General features: G+C 44.0%; 1 protein-coding gene across 1 annotated transcript in view; it reads right to left on the bottom strand.

Annotated features, from left to right (window-relative positions):
• Positions 1-492: 492 nt before the first annotated feature.
• The window catches only part of LOC119969928 (low-density lipoprotein receptor class A domain-containing protein 1-like), a 55,607-nt gene continuing 37,699 nt past the window's right edge, over positions 493-18,400 (bottom strand). The window contains exons 6-9 of the mRNA XM_038803896.1: positions 11,555-11,677; positions 9,111-9,248; positions 3,682-3,804; positions 493-726 (exon numbers count right to left, since the gene is read on the bottom strand). Coding sequence (XP_038659824.1) covers positions 590-726; positions 3,682-3,804; positions 9,111-9,248; positions 11,555-11,677 — 521 coding nt within the window. The 3' untranslated portion in view covers positions 493-589. The remainder of the gene's footprint in view (positions 727-3,681; positions 3,805-9,110; positions 9,249-11,554; positions 11,678-18,400) is intronic.

The following is an 18,400-nucleotide window of genomic DNA, read 5'->3' on the forward strand; positions in this document are numbered from 1 at the left end:
TCTCGTTACTCTAAGCTTTAGTGTTAGAAACTGGTCCATTTGACTAAAAGGTAGCATCTAAGCCAGGGGTGGGCAAACTACGGCCCGCGGGCCGCATGCGGCCCGCCAAAGGTATTTCTGCGGCCCACCAAGTCATTAAAAAAAAAAAAAAAAATTTTATTTTTAAATTTTTTTTTTTTTTTTTTTTAATTTTTTTTAAGGTTAATGGGGCGGGTGCTGTTGGGTTACTTACTGGTATAGGGTGGATACGTTGACTTGAGTAGGGTGATCATTGCTCGGCACAACGTCGAGGGCCGAAGGGCCTGTTCTGTGCTGTACTGTTCTATGTTCTATATGAGGCGCCCAGAATCATAACCGGGTGAAGTAATTATTTTACTTAATATACTATGCGGCCCTTTGTGAATTGTGAATTTCTGAATGTGGCCCTTGCACGGAAAAGTTTGCCCACCCCTGATCTAAGCTAATATGATCTGCTATGTATGTTTACTCTTTACTTTATGGTAGCACAATGTTCAGAAATAAATATATATCATCCATGCAGCATTGCAGAGAAACATATCAAGGTTAATGGGAGAAGTCCATTCAGCTGTCACATTGTACAGTTTTTTTCATCGCTCATGTCACTGCAATCCTGAATGTTGTCTTTGCAGCGACTCTTAGGTATGCAATCACAGTCACTGAAGAAGACGGTAACACATTTCCATCCAGAACAAAGGCACTGCAATTCTTTAAAACAAACAAAATGTTCAAATTATATCATTTTTAAATCCATTGAAATGAAAAAATGAAAATGAAAATCGCTTATTGTCACGAGTAGGCTTCAATGAAGTTACTGTGAAAAGCCCCTAGTCGCCACATTCCGGCGCCTGTCCGGGGAGGCTGATACGGGAATCGAACCGTGCTGCTGGCCTGCCTGGTCTGCTTTAAAAGCCAGCGATTTAGCCCAGTGAGCTAAATCAGCCCCGTCATTGTTCTGTGATGCTCGTTAATGGTTTAAACCTATGCATGTATTTTTTTTTTAACAAATGAATATTTCCTGTCACCTTGCTCAATGTTAGTTAGAAGATATTGTACACGTTTTAGCTGCATTCGTTCTATTAGGTTCTTGGCTTGAATGCTATCAGCCCTACCATTGATGCTCTTGCTGCCTGGCTTCATTTGCCTTTACTGACTCCAGCATTTTCTGGTCCTATTCCATGGCTATTAGGATTGTTCACTGATGAGAGTTTGGCACTGAATCGTCTGCTATCAACACCCTGGGGGATACCATTGACTAACAACTGAACTGGATTAGCCATATAAATATTGAAGCTGGGAATAACTCACCGTCTGCCTCCCCAAAGCCTGCTCACAAGGTGCATATCAGGAGTGTGATGGAATAACCTACACTTGCTGGATGGATGAAGCAGCTCCAACAACACTCTCGAACCTCAAAACTATCCAGGGCAAAGGCTCCTACTTGATTGGCACACCATCCTCCATCTAGACTATTCATTCCCTCCACCAACAATGCACAGTAGCAGCAGTGTGTACCTACACGATACACGGTAGCAACATGCCAAATCTCCTTCATCAGCATTTTGCAAACCGGCGACCTCTGATACCTAAAAGGACAAGGGCAGCAGATGCATTGGAACACCACCAGCTACAAGTCCCCCCCTCAAGCCACATGCTATTCCAACTTGGAACTATATCGCCCTTCATTGTTTCAGGATCAAAATCTTGGAACTCTCTTCCCAATAGCACTGTGGGTGAACCTCCACCAAATGGACTGCAGTGGTTCAAGAAGGTACCTTTTCGAATACAATTAGGGATGGACCCCAAATACTGCCTTTACCAATGATGCCCACATCCCATGAAAAGATTTTTTAAAATGCCACTCCTGCTATAATAGTGTAGGTCAGATAGGCTTCAGATGGTTTCACAGGTCGGCGCAACATCGAGGGCCGAAGGGCCCGTACTGCGCTGCAATGTTCTATGTTCTCCATGTGCATTAAAGCCTCCAGTGCAGCATCCAAAATCGTGCAGCTCACATCCTGCCAACATTGTGCCATAATTGAGCCTTTCCCAGATGAAACATGGTTTTAGAATAACTTTCAGTACCTGCTCCAGCCAAAATACACCTCCCCTTTAAGAGATGCAGGCTGGCTTTAAGTAGAGAAGGCTAGCTTGAACTCACACTGGCCTCTCATGATTTTGTGCCCCTAGGTCTAGCACAGGGGTGGGCAAACTACGGCCCGCGGGCCGCAAAGGTATTTCTGCGGCCCACCAAGTCATTAAAAAAAAAAAAAAATTTTTTTTTTAAGGTTAATGGGGGGGGGGGGGGGGGGGGGGGGGGGGGGGCTGTTTGGTTACTTACTGGTATAGGGTGGATACGTTGACTTGAGTAGGGTGATCATTGCTCGGCACAACGTCGAGGGCCGAAGGGCCTGTTCTGTGCTGTACTGTTCTATGTTCTATATGAGGCGCCCAGAATCATAACCGGGTGAAGTAATTATTTTACTTAATATACTATGCGGCCCTTTGTGAATTGTGAATTTCTGAATGTGGCCCTTGCACGGAAAAGTTTGCCCACCCCTGGTCTAGCATGTAGTGACTCAACAATGTGCTTCGCTGACTGAAAGCTGCAATTATTTAAATGAACATACAGTATAAGTTTACATAATGCCCACATCAGAAGCAACTGGTATGTGTTAATCATATGTTGTGATCCCCGCACCCTTTATCAGGGGCTAATCAATTTCCAGGCCTCTATGTACGAACACTCAGCAGAGAGTGGTGGATTGACTGGTGTGTTCCCTTTTGAAATAGTGGTATTTCAGTTCTGCACAATCATTTATTAATTTAGAAGCTATATAGATTGCAGTAAATTTTCCAAAGTTAAGTAAGATATTTGTTTGGTTCACCAAATCTTTCCTTCCATGGAAACCTACATCTCTGTCATGATGAAATCGAAGTGCCTCTTGAAAGATTCTTGCTTTCTCTGATTATCACTTTAGGTATTAATCATTTTGTAGTCAATTGCTTCCTGACATCAGCCTTAAACTTACATTTTACCAGTGGGTATTTATGTTCTGCAGTCTTGATCTATGTTGAACATAATACTCAGGTTTACTTACTACCATATATTCTGCTTGCATTCACTTTTTTTTCTAACTTTTCCCAGAACTCAGTCCTCAAACGTTCCAGGGTTTGAATGCTGTTTGCAGAGTTGTAGTAACCAGAACGTAACAGTATTCAACTGGAATGTGACAACTGTATGTGTGGGAAGTGATCAACAAAATGTCTCGTGGGTCGCATGTGGCTGCCGGGCAGCAGGCTGCCCACCAGTAGCACAGGTATTGTTCCTCTGTGAGCTGTGTTCAATATAACATTTGTACATTTTGTTAGCGCACTTAAGCAGTGACAAGGATCTTTCCCACGCAGTGGCGCAAAGGCCACACTTGCCTTTGCACCTAATTCAGTACAGCAATTGGCAAAGGCTTGGAAAAAAGTGCCTGTCCACTTGGAGTATGTACCAGGAAGACTTATGGAACGTTAGGACAGAAGCCAATACATATTTGGAGTATTTTCGTATCATTGTATGGACTACCATTGTGAACATGGATTCATTCCACATCCCATAGTAATAAATCGGTCATAAAATTATAGTGTGCGAGAACATTGAAAGGGTTCGATTACCTGATTCATCGGAGCAGTCTCCACAATGGTTTTTTCCATCACATTTTCTGTCTATATAGGTCCAGGATCTCTGGTTGCCACACATAAAAACTAAATATTTGGGGAGGCTATGAGGTAGGTCTCCTGTTCAGAAAAGGTAATGCACGGATAACAAGGTGTGTAATGGTCAAAGCTACTTCTGTACATTTTTCATAAAATTTCAGAGAATGGAGTAGAATTCCTGTGGAGGTCTTCATAATCTGCCAATAGACATTCAGCAGAAGATTAGCAGAAACCCTGGAGAAATAGTAAAAACATAGGCCAGCCATCCCCGCTGGCTCCGAGAGCCCTGTTGCCATTTTACGCTCTGACGAACATTCATATGGCAGGACTTCTGCCCCTCACCCAGGAGGAAGTCTGGCTTTGGAGAACTGCTGGCCAATCAGATTGGCTGCAGCTCTCCAGTCCCACCAGCAACAGTGCTGCAGTGGGAGAAAGAGGTACTGCCTGGAGCTGCCAGAAGCTGGCTTCTGATGGAGATGCCCCCACCTTCTCTCAAGGGCCTCAATTGGGGTGAGTCTAAAGCCTTGCCCACCCCAGGTAGAGTTGGGTGGGAAACCAGAGAGAATTTCATGCTCGCACCCTCCAAACCTGGCCACCATTTTTCTAGAGTTTCCATCAATCTTTATCTCTCAATATTTCTAAATTATTTGGTATAGTGATGTAGGGAAATACCAACAGTATCTATGACCTATCCCTAGTTGATCTGAGGCAATTATGAGTCAGTCACATAGTGTGGCACTGTAGTCACTAGGTCAGGGCCTGGTTAGGTAGGTTCCCTTCCCTGGAGGGCATTGACAAACCAGTTTTTTTTTAAAGTTGGCCTGCAAATTGTTAGATTTATTCAGTTGTTTTCACAATTTGCCACAATCTCCAGGTTACCAGTCCGGTATATAACAAAAAGCTATACAGGTTAATTTGAGTATGCTTCAGGTAGCATTTCTGACATTGTAGTGGATAAAGGTATAAAGTGATGCAGACTAGGCTGTGTTGTTCTCTGCTTTGCTTTACCTGGATGGCTTGGATGTGTGGTGTTGAACAAAGAACAACAAGCTTTATTAACGAACAAATCTAATTTATTAACACTACTAAATAAGATTTGTACGTATTCCTAAAGTATAAGGTTACTGAATTAAACTATGCTATATCTAACTACAGAACTCTCAAATACACAACTGATCTCTTTCATGCTTAACCATCTTCTACCCAGAATCCCAGAAGTCACATGATATATATATATATATATATATATATATATGTATATATATATATATATATGGCTGTTCTGTGGTTCCATCTAGTGGTAAGAAGCATTATGATTAACTTGTTGACTCTACATCCCAGTCAATATACACATCATGACATAGGCGACCGTACTATCACAACGACTCTCGGCCCTCCTGTGCAAGTTAAGCCTGTCCACGTAAACACTATACTATTTAAAACCTCTCTCTCTGGGAGAGTCTCCAAACTTCCATAATGATCCATAATAGTCTGATCATATCAACTATTAATTAAGAGAAACTACATTTGGGCTGCCAAATTAGTCAATGATTAGCTGTAATATTCAAACACAACAGTGGCCATCTTGTATCAAATGTTTATTGCTTCATAATTTTGCAAATTTAAAATGTGAATTTCTTCTACTTTCCCCTTGTGTTCCTTATTCCTTAGTTCTGACAGCAGGCTTGAAGGTCCAAATGGCCTCCTCTTGCTCCTATTCTCTATATTTCTATGTTTCCCATTCTATTAATTTAACACATTTGAATTGGTTCTAGAGGCTTCTCTGTGTTACTATTCTGGATTTAGGGTAATAAATATCACAAGCAGCTGCACCCCATAGGAGGCAAACACTCAGAAATAAGACACACAGGGCAACAGTGACAAATTCAGACCCACATGAGGGCAAAGAGAAGCCCAGGCAGAAGTACGGAGGGAGTACACAGCAATACAAAATATGATACAAAAAATACATTTTGTCAAAGCTTTTCATCTTGTACTCATCAGGACAATTGCAAGAATTCCAATGTTGGAGAAACAACAACTTGATTCTGTATGAGAAGAGAGTGCTGATTGGTTGTCAAGTGAATTCTGATTGGTAGAGGTGTTACCATGGAGAATACACCAGTTAATGATGACTGACAGTTAATTTGAAAATTCAAACCAGGCAGTTTGACTCTGATTGATCAAAGCATTGCCCTGAGGAATGGACCAGCAAATGGTTACCACTTATTTTGCTTAGCTGCAATAGGCACAATGTTTGTATGTGTCCTTCCTGGCTGCGTGTGTGTCTCTCCTGGCTGAAAATAACAGGGCCTTCTGTATTAATATATGTAGCTTACATGCAAAAATGCCACACTGCTAGTCCAACTGATAATCTTAAATTGGTTGTCAGTGTAATTTTTAGTACTGAGGATTATTAGCAAATGTCCAATTGCAAAATCGCATCTGGTGTTGGACACTGTTTTGAGTTTTACAGGCACAGGCTGGTTCGGTTCGCAATGGGCTGTACCTTGCCTGTTGCGAAGAGAGGAAGGGACATGCTGCCTGATACGATCCATCAGTCTTTGGGACGTATGGCCTATGTACCTAGCACCATACTGGCAGAAAAAATTCATACACCACATAACTCATTTCTGTGATAGGTGGAACGGTTTTTTGGCTTTGTTCTGTTAGTGGCGAATTCTGCACATGTTGTTACTACATAGTAGCAACGTGTAACAACTAGTTTCACCTATTGCTCAAATCTTTGAGATACCTTGACCTTCCAGGGTAATCAGTATTTTTCAGGGCTAGATGTGATGGCCTTAGGCCTGTTCATGAGTTTGTACAACATACAGAACAAAATGATGTGATTAGGGTAGCTATTATCCCACAGGAAGTCCTTGATGTGCCTCATTTCAGCAGCAAGCGTGCATGGTGAGCAAATATGAATGCGGAATACAGGGTTAACGATAGGGGTGTTGGCAATGTGGAGGAGCAGAGAGATCTTGGGGTCTATGTTCATAGATCTTTGAAAGGTGCCACTCAAGTGGATAGAGCTGTGAAGAAGACCTATGGTGTGCTAGCGTTCATTAGCAGAGGGATTGAATTTAAGAGCCGTGAGGTAATGATGCAGCTGTACAAAACCTTGGTAAGGCCACTTTTGGAGTACTGTGTGCAGTTCTGGTCGCCTCATTTTAGGAAGGATGTGGAAACTTTGGAAAAGGTGCAAAGGAGATTTACCAGGATGTTGCCTGGAATGGAGAGTAGGTCTTACGAGGAAAGGTTGAGGGTGCTAGGCCTTTTCTCATTAGAATGGAGAAGGATGAGGGCGACTTGATAGAGGTTTATAAGATGACCAGGGGGATAGAATAGACAGTCAGAGACTTTTTCCTCTGGTGGAACAAACCATTACAAGGGGACACAAATTTAAGGTGAATGGTGGAAGATATAGGGGGGATGTCAGAGGTAGGTTCTTTACCCAGAGAGTAGTGGGGGCATGGAATGCACTGCCTGTGGAAGTAGCTGAGTCGGAAACATTAGGGTCCTTCAAGCAGCTATTAGATAGGTACGTGGATTACGGTAGAATGCTGGGGTGTAGATTGATTTGTTCTTAATCTGGGACAAATGTTCGGCACAACATCATGTGCTGAAGGGCCTGTTTTGTGCTGTATTTTCTATGTTCAAAATGGGTGTTGATAAATGGGAGTGTATATAAATATCTGTAGTGAGGGTACCTTTAAGAAATGGGTGTTTACTACTGCAGTGATGTCAGAGAGTGGGTGGAGCTGGGCTGTCTGTCAGCTTTTTACTTTGTTTTTGAGAAGGCTGCAAGGTGTGTTTTAGTTTCGTCTTCAGTGTTGGAGCTGAAGCCAGACAGAGCAGCTATACTGTTGATCACTCTGCTATGAAAAAACTATCTCTTGATCATTTGGTGAATTCAGAATTATAAATGTTCTCAGTAGTGAATGTAAACCTAATGTGCTTCTGTTAAAAGGTGTTTCTTTTGTCAGGATGTTGTTTGGGAAGTTATTAAGGATTACTTAGTGTTGTAGTCTTTGGGAGTTGTATTTGAATTGATGGTTGCTAAGATGTTCACTGTATGTATTAAACGAAAATGAAATAAAATGAAAATTGCTTTTTGTCACAAGGAGGCTTCAAATGAAGTTACTGTGAAAAGCCCCTAGTCGCCACATTCCGGCGCCTGTTCGGGGAGGCTGTACGGGAATTGAACTGTGCTGCTGGCCTGCCTTGGTCTGCTTTAAAAGCCAGCAAAAGGTTAACTTGAGTTCATAGAATAAACATTGTTTTGCTTTAAAAAATACTTTTCGATTTCTGCTGTACCACACCTGTAGAGTGGGCCGTGTGCTCCCCATACCACAATCTATTAAAAATTGTGGGTCAGGTGAACTCCATGATACACTTTGGGGTTTTCTAAACCCTGGCCCATAACAATATGATATATTAGTAATTGACATTGTAATGGTGCTTATGTCTAAAGGATGCAAATATATAATTAAATCTTCCTCATGACCAGTAAATTCTGTACACATATCTGCCTTCTATAATGTGCCGAAGCTAAATTAGGAAAGTGTAAGCTTTTGAAGTAAACTCTTCAACTGCATCAATAATAATAATCTTTGTTATTGTCACAAATAGGCTTACATTAACACTGCAATGAAGTTACTGTGAAAACCCCCTAGTCGCCACACTCCAGTGCCTGTTCGGGTACACTGAGGGAGAATTCAGAATGTCCAATACACGTAACATGCACGTCGTTTGGGACTTGTAGGAGGAAACCGGAGCACCCAGAGGAAACCCACGCAGGCATGGGGAAAACATGTAGATTCCACACAGACAGAGACCCAAGCCATGAATCGAACCTGGGACCCTGGAGCTATGAAGCAACAGTGCTAACCACTATGCTCCTGTGCCACCCAAGTACTTGCTTCAGTGGTTCTAGGAGCGGGAAATTTCAGTTATGGGGATATATTGGAGAACTTGGAACTGCTCTCTTTGGAGAGGAGGTTTGATAGAAGTGTTAAAAATCAGGAGGGGCCTGGACAGAGTGGATAGGGAGAAACTGTTCCCACTCATGTAAAGAATCAAGAACAAAAGAGCACAGATATAAAGTGATTTGCAAATGAGAAAAACTAAACGAGTGGTTTGAGTCTGGAATGCAATGCCGGGATGTGTGGTGGAGGCAGGTTCAATTGAGGCATTCGAGAGGGCACTTGGTGATTATTTAAATAGAAACAATGTGCAGGGGTACGGGGGAAAAGGCAGGAGGATGGCACTAAGTCATTCGGCGAGCTGATGCAGACAGGTAAATGGATTCTTCTGCACTGTAACAATTTTGTGATTATATGTGAAAATGTGGATTGAGAATACTGGAGTGAAATACATACCACAGTACAAGTTTGATTCATCCTCTCCATTGCTGCAGTCTACTGCACCATTGCACAGGTGTGTGGAAGTGAGACAGGTTCTGCGGTCATCACACAGAAAGCCATTCGTGCCAGAGGTGGTCTTACACAGCCGGGTTACTGAAGCAAAGCGATATGGGAAAAATAAAAAAAGCATTTAGACTATTGTTGTCAGCAAGTATAATCACATCTCCTGTGAAGCAGCCAGTTTCCTCATTTGGTTTTGTTATTTTAACTCCTCGGCATTAAGCTCAGAAGCATATTGGGGTCAATTTTCTCTGGATACTTTACGTGCGAAACAGTCTCCAAGGTAACCAGGATGTAGTGATATCGTGTTGTGTTGTAATTCACTGACTGACCACTAGGAGTCTCACTGGTGTATAAGTGAATGTTAAAGCCAGCTGACCTCAGACTGACTGGAGAGCTGGGAGAGAGGTTGCTTGTGTATGATTTTACTGTTATTAATCCATTGTTTTGTACTTAGTTTACCCATGGTTAATGTTTATAAATAGTTTTTAGTTTTGGTTACGAGTGTTCTTGTAATAAATCAGGCCATCCGACAAGAACATTACATAGGATGGGGTATTAAGTTGCAATGCTGGGCTCACCCATATTTAGCTCAGGATGCAGTTGTGGCAAAGGGGTTGAAGAACAATCTAGGAATGGTTGCCTGTAGGATCATTAAGCAACTGATCACCACTGCTAGCGGTCATTAAAAGGAGACCGCATGGCATCTTGGTGAAAAGAACTTTCAATTGCTCCCTCCTAATCGAGACCAGCTGATTGGGAATCAGCAAGTTATTGCAGAGGATTTCATGTGCCGTTTAAAGACAAAACACCTTTTACTGTTCACTTGCTGCTGGTGGCCTGAAGGAGGATTTTTGAAACACATTGGGAGATTTTGTGAAACCCTTTGCCAAGACTGCTCCAACACTTCGTCTACACAGATGGAAGGGATTTCCAGGGCCCAGCGACAGTGAAGGAATGAGGATATAGTCCAAGTCAGGGTGGTGCACGGTTTGAAAGGTAACTTACAGGTGCTGGTGTTCCTATGCATCTGCGGCCCTTATCCTTCTGGGTGGTAGTGGTTGCAGGTCCGGAGGGTGCTGTCGAAGGAGGTTTGATGAGTTGCTGTAGTGAAACTTATAGATCCTACACACTGCTGTCACTGTGCATCAGTGGTGGAAGGAGCGAATGTTTAAGGTGTGATGGGGTGCCAATCAATCGGCTGATTACAGTTTACCACATAAGAAGGACACACTTCCAAAGTCTCTCAATAAATGCATTACCTGGATAAGGTAGACACAGAAATTAAAAGCCCCTGGCTGAAGAATTTAGAACATGGGGACACAGCCTCAGGAAAAATGGGGGCTCATTTAGGACTGAGAGGTGAAATTCATCGCTCAGATGTTTCTGAATCTACACCAATAGGCTTTGGATACCCCATTGTTCAATATAGTCACGGCAGAGATCAATAGATTTTTTTCTGATTACTCAGGGAATCAAGGAAAATGGAGAACGGGCAGGAAAGTAGAGTTGAGGTTGAATATCAGACATGATTGTCTTGAGTGGCAGGCTGAAGGGCCAAGCAACCTTTTTCTGCTCCTATTTCTTATGTTTTTAAGTCAATTTAGTTATGGAGAGACCTTGCTTAGTGAGCACCAGCACCCCACACTCACAAAGGAAGGTCATCAAATTAGTTATTGCACAGCTAGGTCAAGCAGAATAGCAGAATGTAACAGAGGGAAAGTTATCATGAGAATTGTAATTCAGTATGACTTTTACAAATGGGAATAAGTAGAATAAATACTACAACAAATGCACAGAAATGTAATTTATTGAATCCAGTCATCCCAAGCACCGAAGCTACGAGACACAATAATAAAATACTTTCAAATGTTCATATTCATGTGTGTAATGTACACAAGTGATCAATGAAGGCCTGTCTCTTAAGTGGAAGAACATATGCAAAACATAGTCATATGTGACACATTATAGCCCATTACTGTCAGCCCAGCTAGGTCCAGTACCTTACCACAAGCAAGATACTGAACCCAGGAGTTTCCTGCTCATATATAGCAGATAACCTCCCAACAATAATCTTCAATAATGACACCATCATTATTAATCATGTGTTCACACTTTCATACTTCCGATACATGCTGCCACCATTGAGATTGTGCAGTATTGGACCACGAATAGAACAGCATGATACTGCAAAGACTGTACCACATAGTACAGGAAAGAAATTGCTTTCAAAGCTGTATCTAATCTCTGTGGAGGAGGGGGAATACACTGCTCAAGTTTCACTCCCATGATTAATATCATCTGAACCTTCTATGTTGTAATGATTACCAGGTGATCATTCTTAATGTAACAATATTTATTTTAAACAAGCTGAACACATTTGTATTATGGTTACATACTTGGCTGTTTGGGTGGTATTCCAAATATGATTGCACAGGCTAAAACAGCTGCCATTGCCCCAAAAATCAACACGATTGCACATGCGATTAAAAGGCATCTCCTGGGACAGGAATTCCTGCAGTCTAAAAAAAATGGGTTGTATGATAGGTCAGCTTTCAAATGTTCAAATTTATACATCATAAATATGCAGGGGTCAACATACCCCCACCCCATTTCAATTTTAAAGCAATTGCTAAAATTATGTTAGTTAACAGTCACTCTATAATTGGTGAATCAAAATGTTAGTTGTACAAAGTATTTACATTAATTTAGTGAGCTGAAATTAATGTTGAAAGAGGGAATATTACCATGAGGATCCCTTTTTAAAAAAGTCAAAACGAGCTCAAATTAATTGTAACACCAGATTTTCACTCTATTTTCTCCAGTTCTTTCCTGAATGAGTTAGGTTTTGGTGGAGAATAGGTTCCATGGACACCAGTCCTCTAGTCCCCCATCCTTATAGCCATGAGTGTTCATAGTAGGCTATACTTCCAGAGACGATGCCATCATATTTCATTGAACAATAAAAATTGGAGCTATTAATAATATTTGTCACAGTAGATTCTTTCAGACAGTCATAGATGTTTGCACATATAGAGAGAATGAAAATGCCTCCAGGGGTTTGGAGAATGGTGACTTTGATGTTTGAAGTACAGTGGCATAAGACCGGTTACATTGCTGATGGGTTCTTGAATAAATCAGCTTCACAGATCTCAACCTGAAGCTGACTATGACGATGCTTCAAGAAGAAAGTCTTCTTGCTGAGCAGAATTTGAGTACAGAGCAAATTATTCTTTTCTGTACAATGTGCCAGGAGAGTTTGGAAAAAAGATCCTTGACCAGCAAAGTGTCCTTTCACCGTACCATTAATGTGGTACATTATTGTAGTTTGAATTTTAAATTGTATCATTCCTCTTCTGCATTAGTGGTCCAACAGTAATTCATGAGCAAACACAGTATTGGGAAACCCTGGTGGCCAAGGAGCAATCTTGGGCATTCCTTGTGAAAGGGAACATGGACAAAAGTGTTAAGACAGCCATCTGCGAGGGTGGCACGGTGGCGTAGTGGTTAGCATTGCTGCCTCACAGAGCCGAGGACCTGGGTTCAACCCTGGCCCCAGGTCACTGTCTGTGTGGAATTTGCACATTCTCCCCGTGTCTGCGTGGGTTTCACCCCCACAACGCAAAGATGTGCAGGATAGGTGGATTGGCCAAGCTAAATTGCCCCTTAATTGGAAAAAATAGTTGGGTACTCTTAAAAAAAAGACAACCAGCCGCAAATTTGGCATTGCCATGCCTGCAGTCACAAAATCCCTCACAGTTAATTAAATGGTGAGGATTTAAGTCATAAATAACTAGTTGCTTGCAGTTGTTAAAACATTTTTATTTGACCATTTACAGGAAGTGAGCCTCACTGGAAAGGCCAGCCTTTATTGTCCTTGAGACGGTGATGATCGTCGTAATGAAGTGCTTCGAGAGGTTGGTCATGAAGTGCATCGCCTCCATACTCCCAGAACACCTTGATCCACTGCAATTGCATACCACCGCAACCAGTCCACAGCAGACGCCATCTCACTGGCCTTACACTCATCCCTCGAGCATCTCGACAACAAGGACTCCTACATCAGACTCCTATTTGAAATGAAAATCGCTTATTGTCAAAGTAGGCTTCAAATGAAATTACTGTGAAAAGCCCCTAGTTGCTACATTCAGGCGTCTGTATGGTATGGGAATTGAACCCGCGCCACTGGTCATTGACTTCAGGAAGCAAAGTACTGTACACACCCCTGTCAGCATCAATGGGGCGGAGATGGAGATGGTTAGCAGTTTCAAATTCCAAGGGGTACACATCTCCAAAAATCTGTCCTGGTCCACCCACGTTGACGCTCCCACCAAGAAAGCTCAACATCAACTATACTTATTCAAGAAACTAAGGAAATTCGGCATGTCCACATTAACACTTACCACTTTTACAGATGCACCAGAGAAAGCATGCTATCTGGCTGGCATGGCAACTGATCGGCCAAGGACCACAAGAAACTTCAGAGAGTTGTGAACACAGCCCAGTCCATCACACAAACCTGCCTCCCATCCATTGACTCCATCTACACCTCCCACTGCCTGGGGAAAGTGGGCAGCATAATCAAAGACCCCTCCCACCTGGCTTACTCACTCTCCCAAATTCTTCCTTCGGCAGGAGATCCAAAAGTCTGAGAACACGCACAAACAGACTCAACAACAGCTTCTTCCCCGCTTTTACCAGACTCCTAAATGACCCTCTTATGGACTGACCTCATTAACACTAACCCACAGCCTTTCCACCATCATCTACAAGGAACAAGTCATGAGCAATACTTTGCACTTGCCTGGATGACTACAGCTCCAACAACAAGAAGCTTGACACCATTCAGGACAAAGTCAGCCTGCTTGATTCGGCAAACCGTCCTTCAACATTCACTCCCTCCACCACTGATGCACAAGGCAGAAGTGTGTAACATCTACAAGATACACTGCAGCAACCCACCAAGGCCCTTTATACAGCACCTTCCAAACCCGAGATCTCTATTAACCATGAGAACAAAGGCAGCATATGCATGACAATGCTATCATCTGCAAGTTCCCCTCCAAGTCACTCACCATCCTGACTGGAAATATATCGCTGCTCCCTCATCGCTGCTTGGTCAAAATCCTGGAACTCCGCACCTAATGGCACTTTGGATATCCCTTCCCATAAAGATTGCCTCAGTTCAAATAGGCAACTTATCATTTGGATTTTGTTTATTGTCACATGTACCGAGGTACAGTGAAAAGTATATTTCTGCGAGCAGCTCAACAGATCATTAAGTACATGGGAAGGAAAGGGAATAAAAGAAAATACATAATAGGGCAACACAAGGTATACAATGGAGCTACATAACACCGACATCGGGTGAAGCATTCAGGGGTGTAGTGTTAATGAGGTCAGTCCATAAGAGGGTCGTTTAGGAGTCTGGTAACAGCGGGGAAGAAGCTGTTTTTGAGTCTGTTCATGCGTGTTCTCAGACTTTTGTATCTCCTGCCCTTTGGAAGAAATTGGAAGAGTGAGTAAGCCTGTTGGGAGGGGACTTTGATTATGAAAAGATTGGAACGATTGTAAGATAAGTAAAAATGGTATCTGTTAGGGAGAGCTCGCAGAGAGTCGCCACACTCCGGCGCCATCTTGTGATTCCTTTTTTTATAATGTAGGAAAAGCAGCAACAATATGTGCACAGAAAGATCCCAAAAACAGCAATGTGATAATGACTAGGTAATCAGTTTTCATGATTAAGGGATAGTATATTGACCAGGGTACAGAGGATAAATCCCCTGCTCTTCAAAATAGTCCCATGGGATCTTTTACATCCATCTGAAATGATAGATGCAGTTTTAGTTGAATGATTTATCTCGAAGATGGTTATTGGTATGTCATGAGTAGTAGACTGATGGGCAGTAATTGACCCAACTGGATTACAGTAGTTCTGCGTTTTGTGAACACAACATACCTTGGTAATTTTCCATATTGTCTGTTGATGCTAACGTTGTCGTTGTATTAAGGCAGCTTGATTCGACACGTGGCTAGTTCTAGAGCACAAGCCTCAGCACTATACCCAGGATATTCTTGGGGCTCATAGCCTTTGTGCTAACTAGTGTGTTCAGCTATTTCTTGATTACACATGGGGTAAGTGAAAATTGGTTGAAGATTGGAATCCAAGATGCTGGAGACCTCAGGAGGAGGCCAAGGTTGGATTATCCACTTGCAACCATCTTCAGCCTGAAGGGCTAATCTTCAGCCTTGTCTTTTGCATTTTTGTGCTGGGCTCCCTACCATTGAGGATGGGAGTGTTCGTCAAGCCTTCTCCTCCTCTTAGCAATTCAATTGGTCACCACCATTCACGTGGGCTGCAGAGCTTTACGTGAATCCATTGATCCACTGTTTTTGGGGTTGCTTAGCTGACTAAGTTTAGCATGCTTGCGGTAGTGTGTTGTTGCTTCACACCTCATTTTCTGGTACATCAGGCTTGTTCTTCGACATTCCTTATTGAACAAAGATTGTTCATCTGGCTTGAATCTGATGATGAGGTCAATTGTGGTTGAATACAATTCTGCTGCTGCTGATGGTTGACAGCACCTTATCAATGTCCAATTTTAACCGCTAGATCAGTTCTGAATCTATCCCGTTTAGCTCAATGGTAGTGCCGCACAACGCGATGGAGGGTGTTTTCAATGGGCAGACATATCTTATTTCCACAAGGACTGTACAGGTCATCCTAGACTGGGGATTGTGTGATGGGAAAGGAATAATTGGCAATCTAGCTGTGCGTGACCCTTTGGGATGAGCGATCATGATATGAAAGAAGTCTTAGATGGAGAGTGACATATTTGATTCTGAGAGTATGGTCCAGAATCTAAATAAAGGAAACTGTCCTCACTCCCAAAGAACCGGCTCATCCTTGTCCCGGTCATGTGAGCCCTGTGCAGCACCTTAAACTGGATGAGGCCAAGCCTCGCACAAGAAGAGGAGTTCACCCTCCCCAGGGCGTCCGCCCACGTCCCCTCCTCAATCTCCTCACCCAGCTCCTCCTCCGATTTACCCTTCAACTCCTCAACCGAGGCCTCGTCCATCTCCTGCATCACTTGGTACGCCGGCGAGATCCTCCCCTCCCCAACCCACACCCCCGAGAGCACCCTGTCCTGGACCCTACGCGGTGGCAGCAGAGGGAACCCCGCCACCTGCCGCCTGACAAACGCCCCCACCTGCATGTACCGAAAGGCGTTCCCCGGGGGGAGCCCGAAGTTCCTCTCTGGCTCACCCAGGCTCGCACATTTCCCATCTATAAACAGGTCCCCCAACCTCCTGATACCTGCCCTGTGCCAACTCAGGAACCCGCCATCAATTCTCCCCGGAACAAACCGGTGGTTCCCCCGTATCGGGGATCCCATTGAGGCCCCCACCTCCCCCCTGTGCTGCCTCCATTGCCCCCAAATTTTGAGGGTAGCCACCACCACCGGGCTCGTGGTATACCTCGTTGGAGGGAATGGCAGCGGCGCCGTCACCAGCACCTCCAGGCTCGTGCCCACACAGGGCACCATCTCCATCCTCTTCCATGCTGCCCCCTCCCCCTCCATCACCCACGTACGCACCATCGTTGCATTGGCAGCCCAATAGTACCCACAGAGGCTGGGCAGCGCCAGCCCCCCCTATCCCTGCCCCGCTCCAAGAACACCCTCCTCACCCTTGGGGTCCCATGTGCCCACACAAACCCAGTAATACTCCTGTTAACCCATCTGAAAAAGGCCTTCGGGATAAGGATGGGGAGGCACTGAAACAGGAACAGAAATCTCGGAAGCACCGTCATCTTGACTGACTGCACCCTACCCGCCGGAGACAGCGGCAACATGTCCCACCTCTTAAACTCCTCCTCCATTTGCTCCACCAGCCTTGTAAGGTTAAGCTTATGCAGGGCCCCCCAGCTCCTGGCCACCTGCACCGCCAAGTACCTCTCCGCCCTTTTCAATGGGAGCCTACCAATCCCCCCCCCCCTTCCTGGTCCCCCAGGTGTACCACAAACAGCTCGCTCTTCCCAAAGTTGAGCTTGTACCACGAAAAGTCCCCAAATTCCTGGAGAATCCTTATCACCTCCAGCATTCCCCTCATCGGGTCTGCCACATACAACAATAGGTCATCCGCATAGAGCGACACTCGGTGCCACCACCGCCTTCTGAGGCAGAGAGTTCCAAAGTCGCGTCACCTCACGGCGCCAAGGACCCGGGTTCGATACCAGCCCCGGGTCACTGTCAATGTGAAGTTTGCATATTCTCTCCGTGTATGCCTGGGTCTCATCTCGACAAACCAAAAGGATGTGCAGGGTAGGTGGATTGACTACGCTAAATTGCCTCTTAATTAGAAAAAAAGGATGGGGTGCACTAAATTTATTTAAAAAAGAACTTTCTCCTCATCACTATCCTAAATTGGTGACCCCTGATTTTAAAACAGTGCCCCTTAGTTCTGGACTCACGCGTAAGCGGAAACATCCTTTCTACACTCACCTTGTCAATACTGTTCAGGATCATAATTACTTCAATCAAGTCACTCCTCACTCTTCTAAACTCCAATGGAAACAAACCCATCTTTTTAACCTTGAAAGCTTGTTCATTCCGAGTATCAATGTAGTAAAGGTTCTCTGAACCGCCTCCAATGCATTCACATCCTTCCTTAAATAAGGAGACCAAAACTGCACACAGTATTCAGGATGTGGTCTCACCAATGCCTTGCATTACTGAAGGATAGCATCTTTACTTTTATAGAGAGAAAGAGGGGTTAATGGCAAATCCATCTGGGTTCTGATGACAAGCGTGATCTACATGCCGTGTCCTGCCGGAACCAGAGCGAGACGTGGCTGGTAGATCCTGGAATAGGCCACCCCTGGGATTCCCGATGGCCTTCATGCCGTGTGAGCTCTAGCCAGATCTCGTGCAATGTTGCGATGTGGGTCCCACCTACATTGGGCGGGGCCCTGTCTCGCGTGGCAAAGTGAGTTTAAGAACCCACTTAGCCATGTTTGCGCCGGATCTAACGGCATCCCAGCATCAATCAGCCTCGCTAAGGAGACCCTCAGCGGACGTCATTCAGTAATGGTCCCCCACAAAAGGGGATCAGGCGGAATGGTATCTGGTGGGGGGGGGGAGGGGGGGGGCATTCCCCGCCGGGGCACAAAAGATAAACAGAGTGTTGTTAGATGCCGGGTGAACTATGACCCCACTATTCCCTCCAGAAAGGACTCTTATCTT

This window comes from Scyliorhinus canicula, chromosome 8 (genome assembly GCF_902713615.1).
Source record: "Scyliorhinus canicula chromosome 8, sScyCan1.1, whole genome shotgun sequence".
Classification (NCBI taxonomy): Eukaryota; Metazoa; Chordata; class Chondrichthyes; order Carcharhiniformes; family Scyliorhinidae; genus Scyliorhinus; species Scyliorhinus canicula.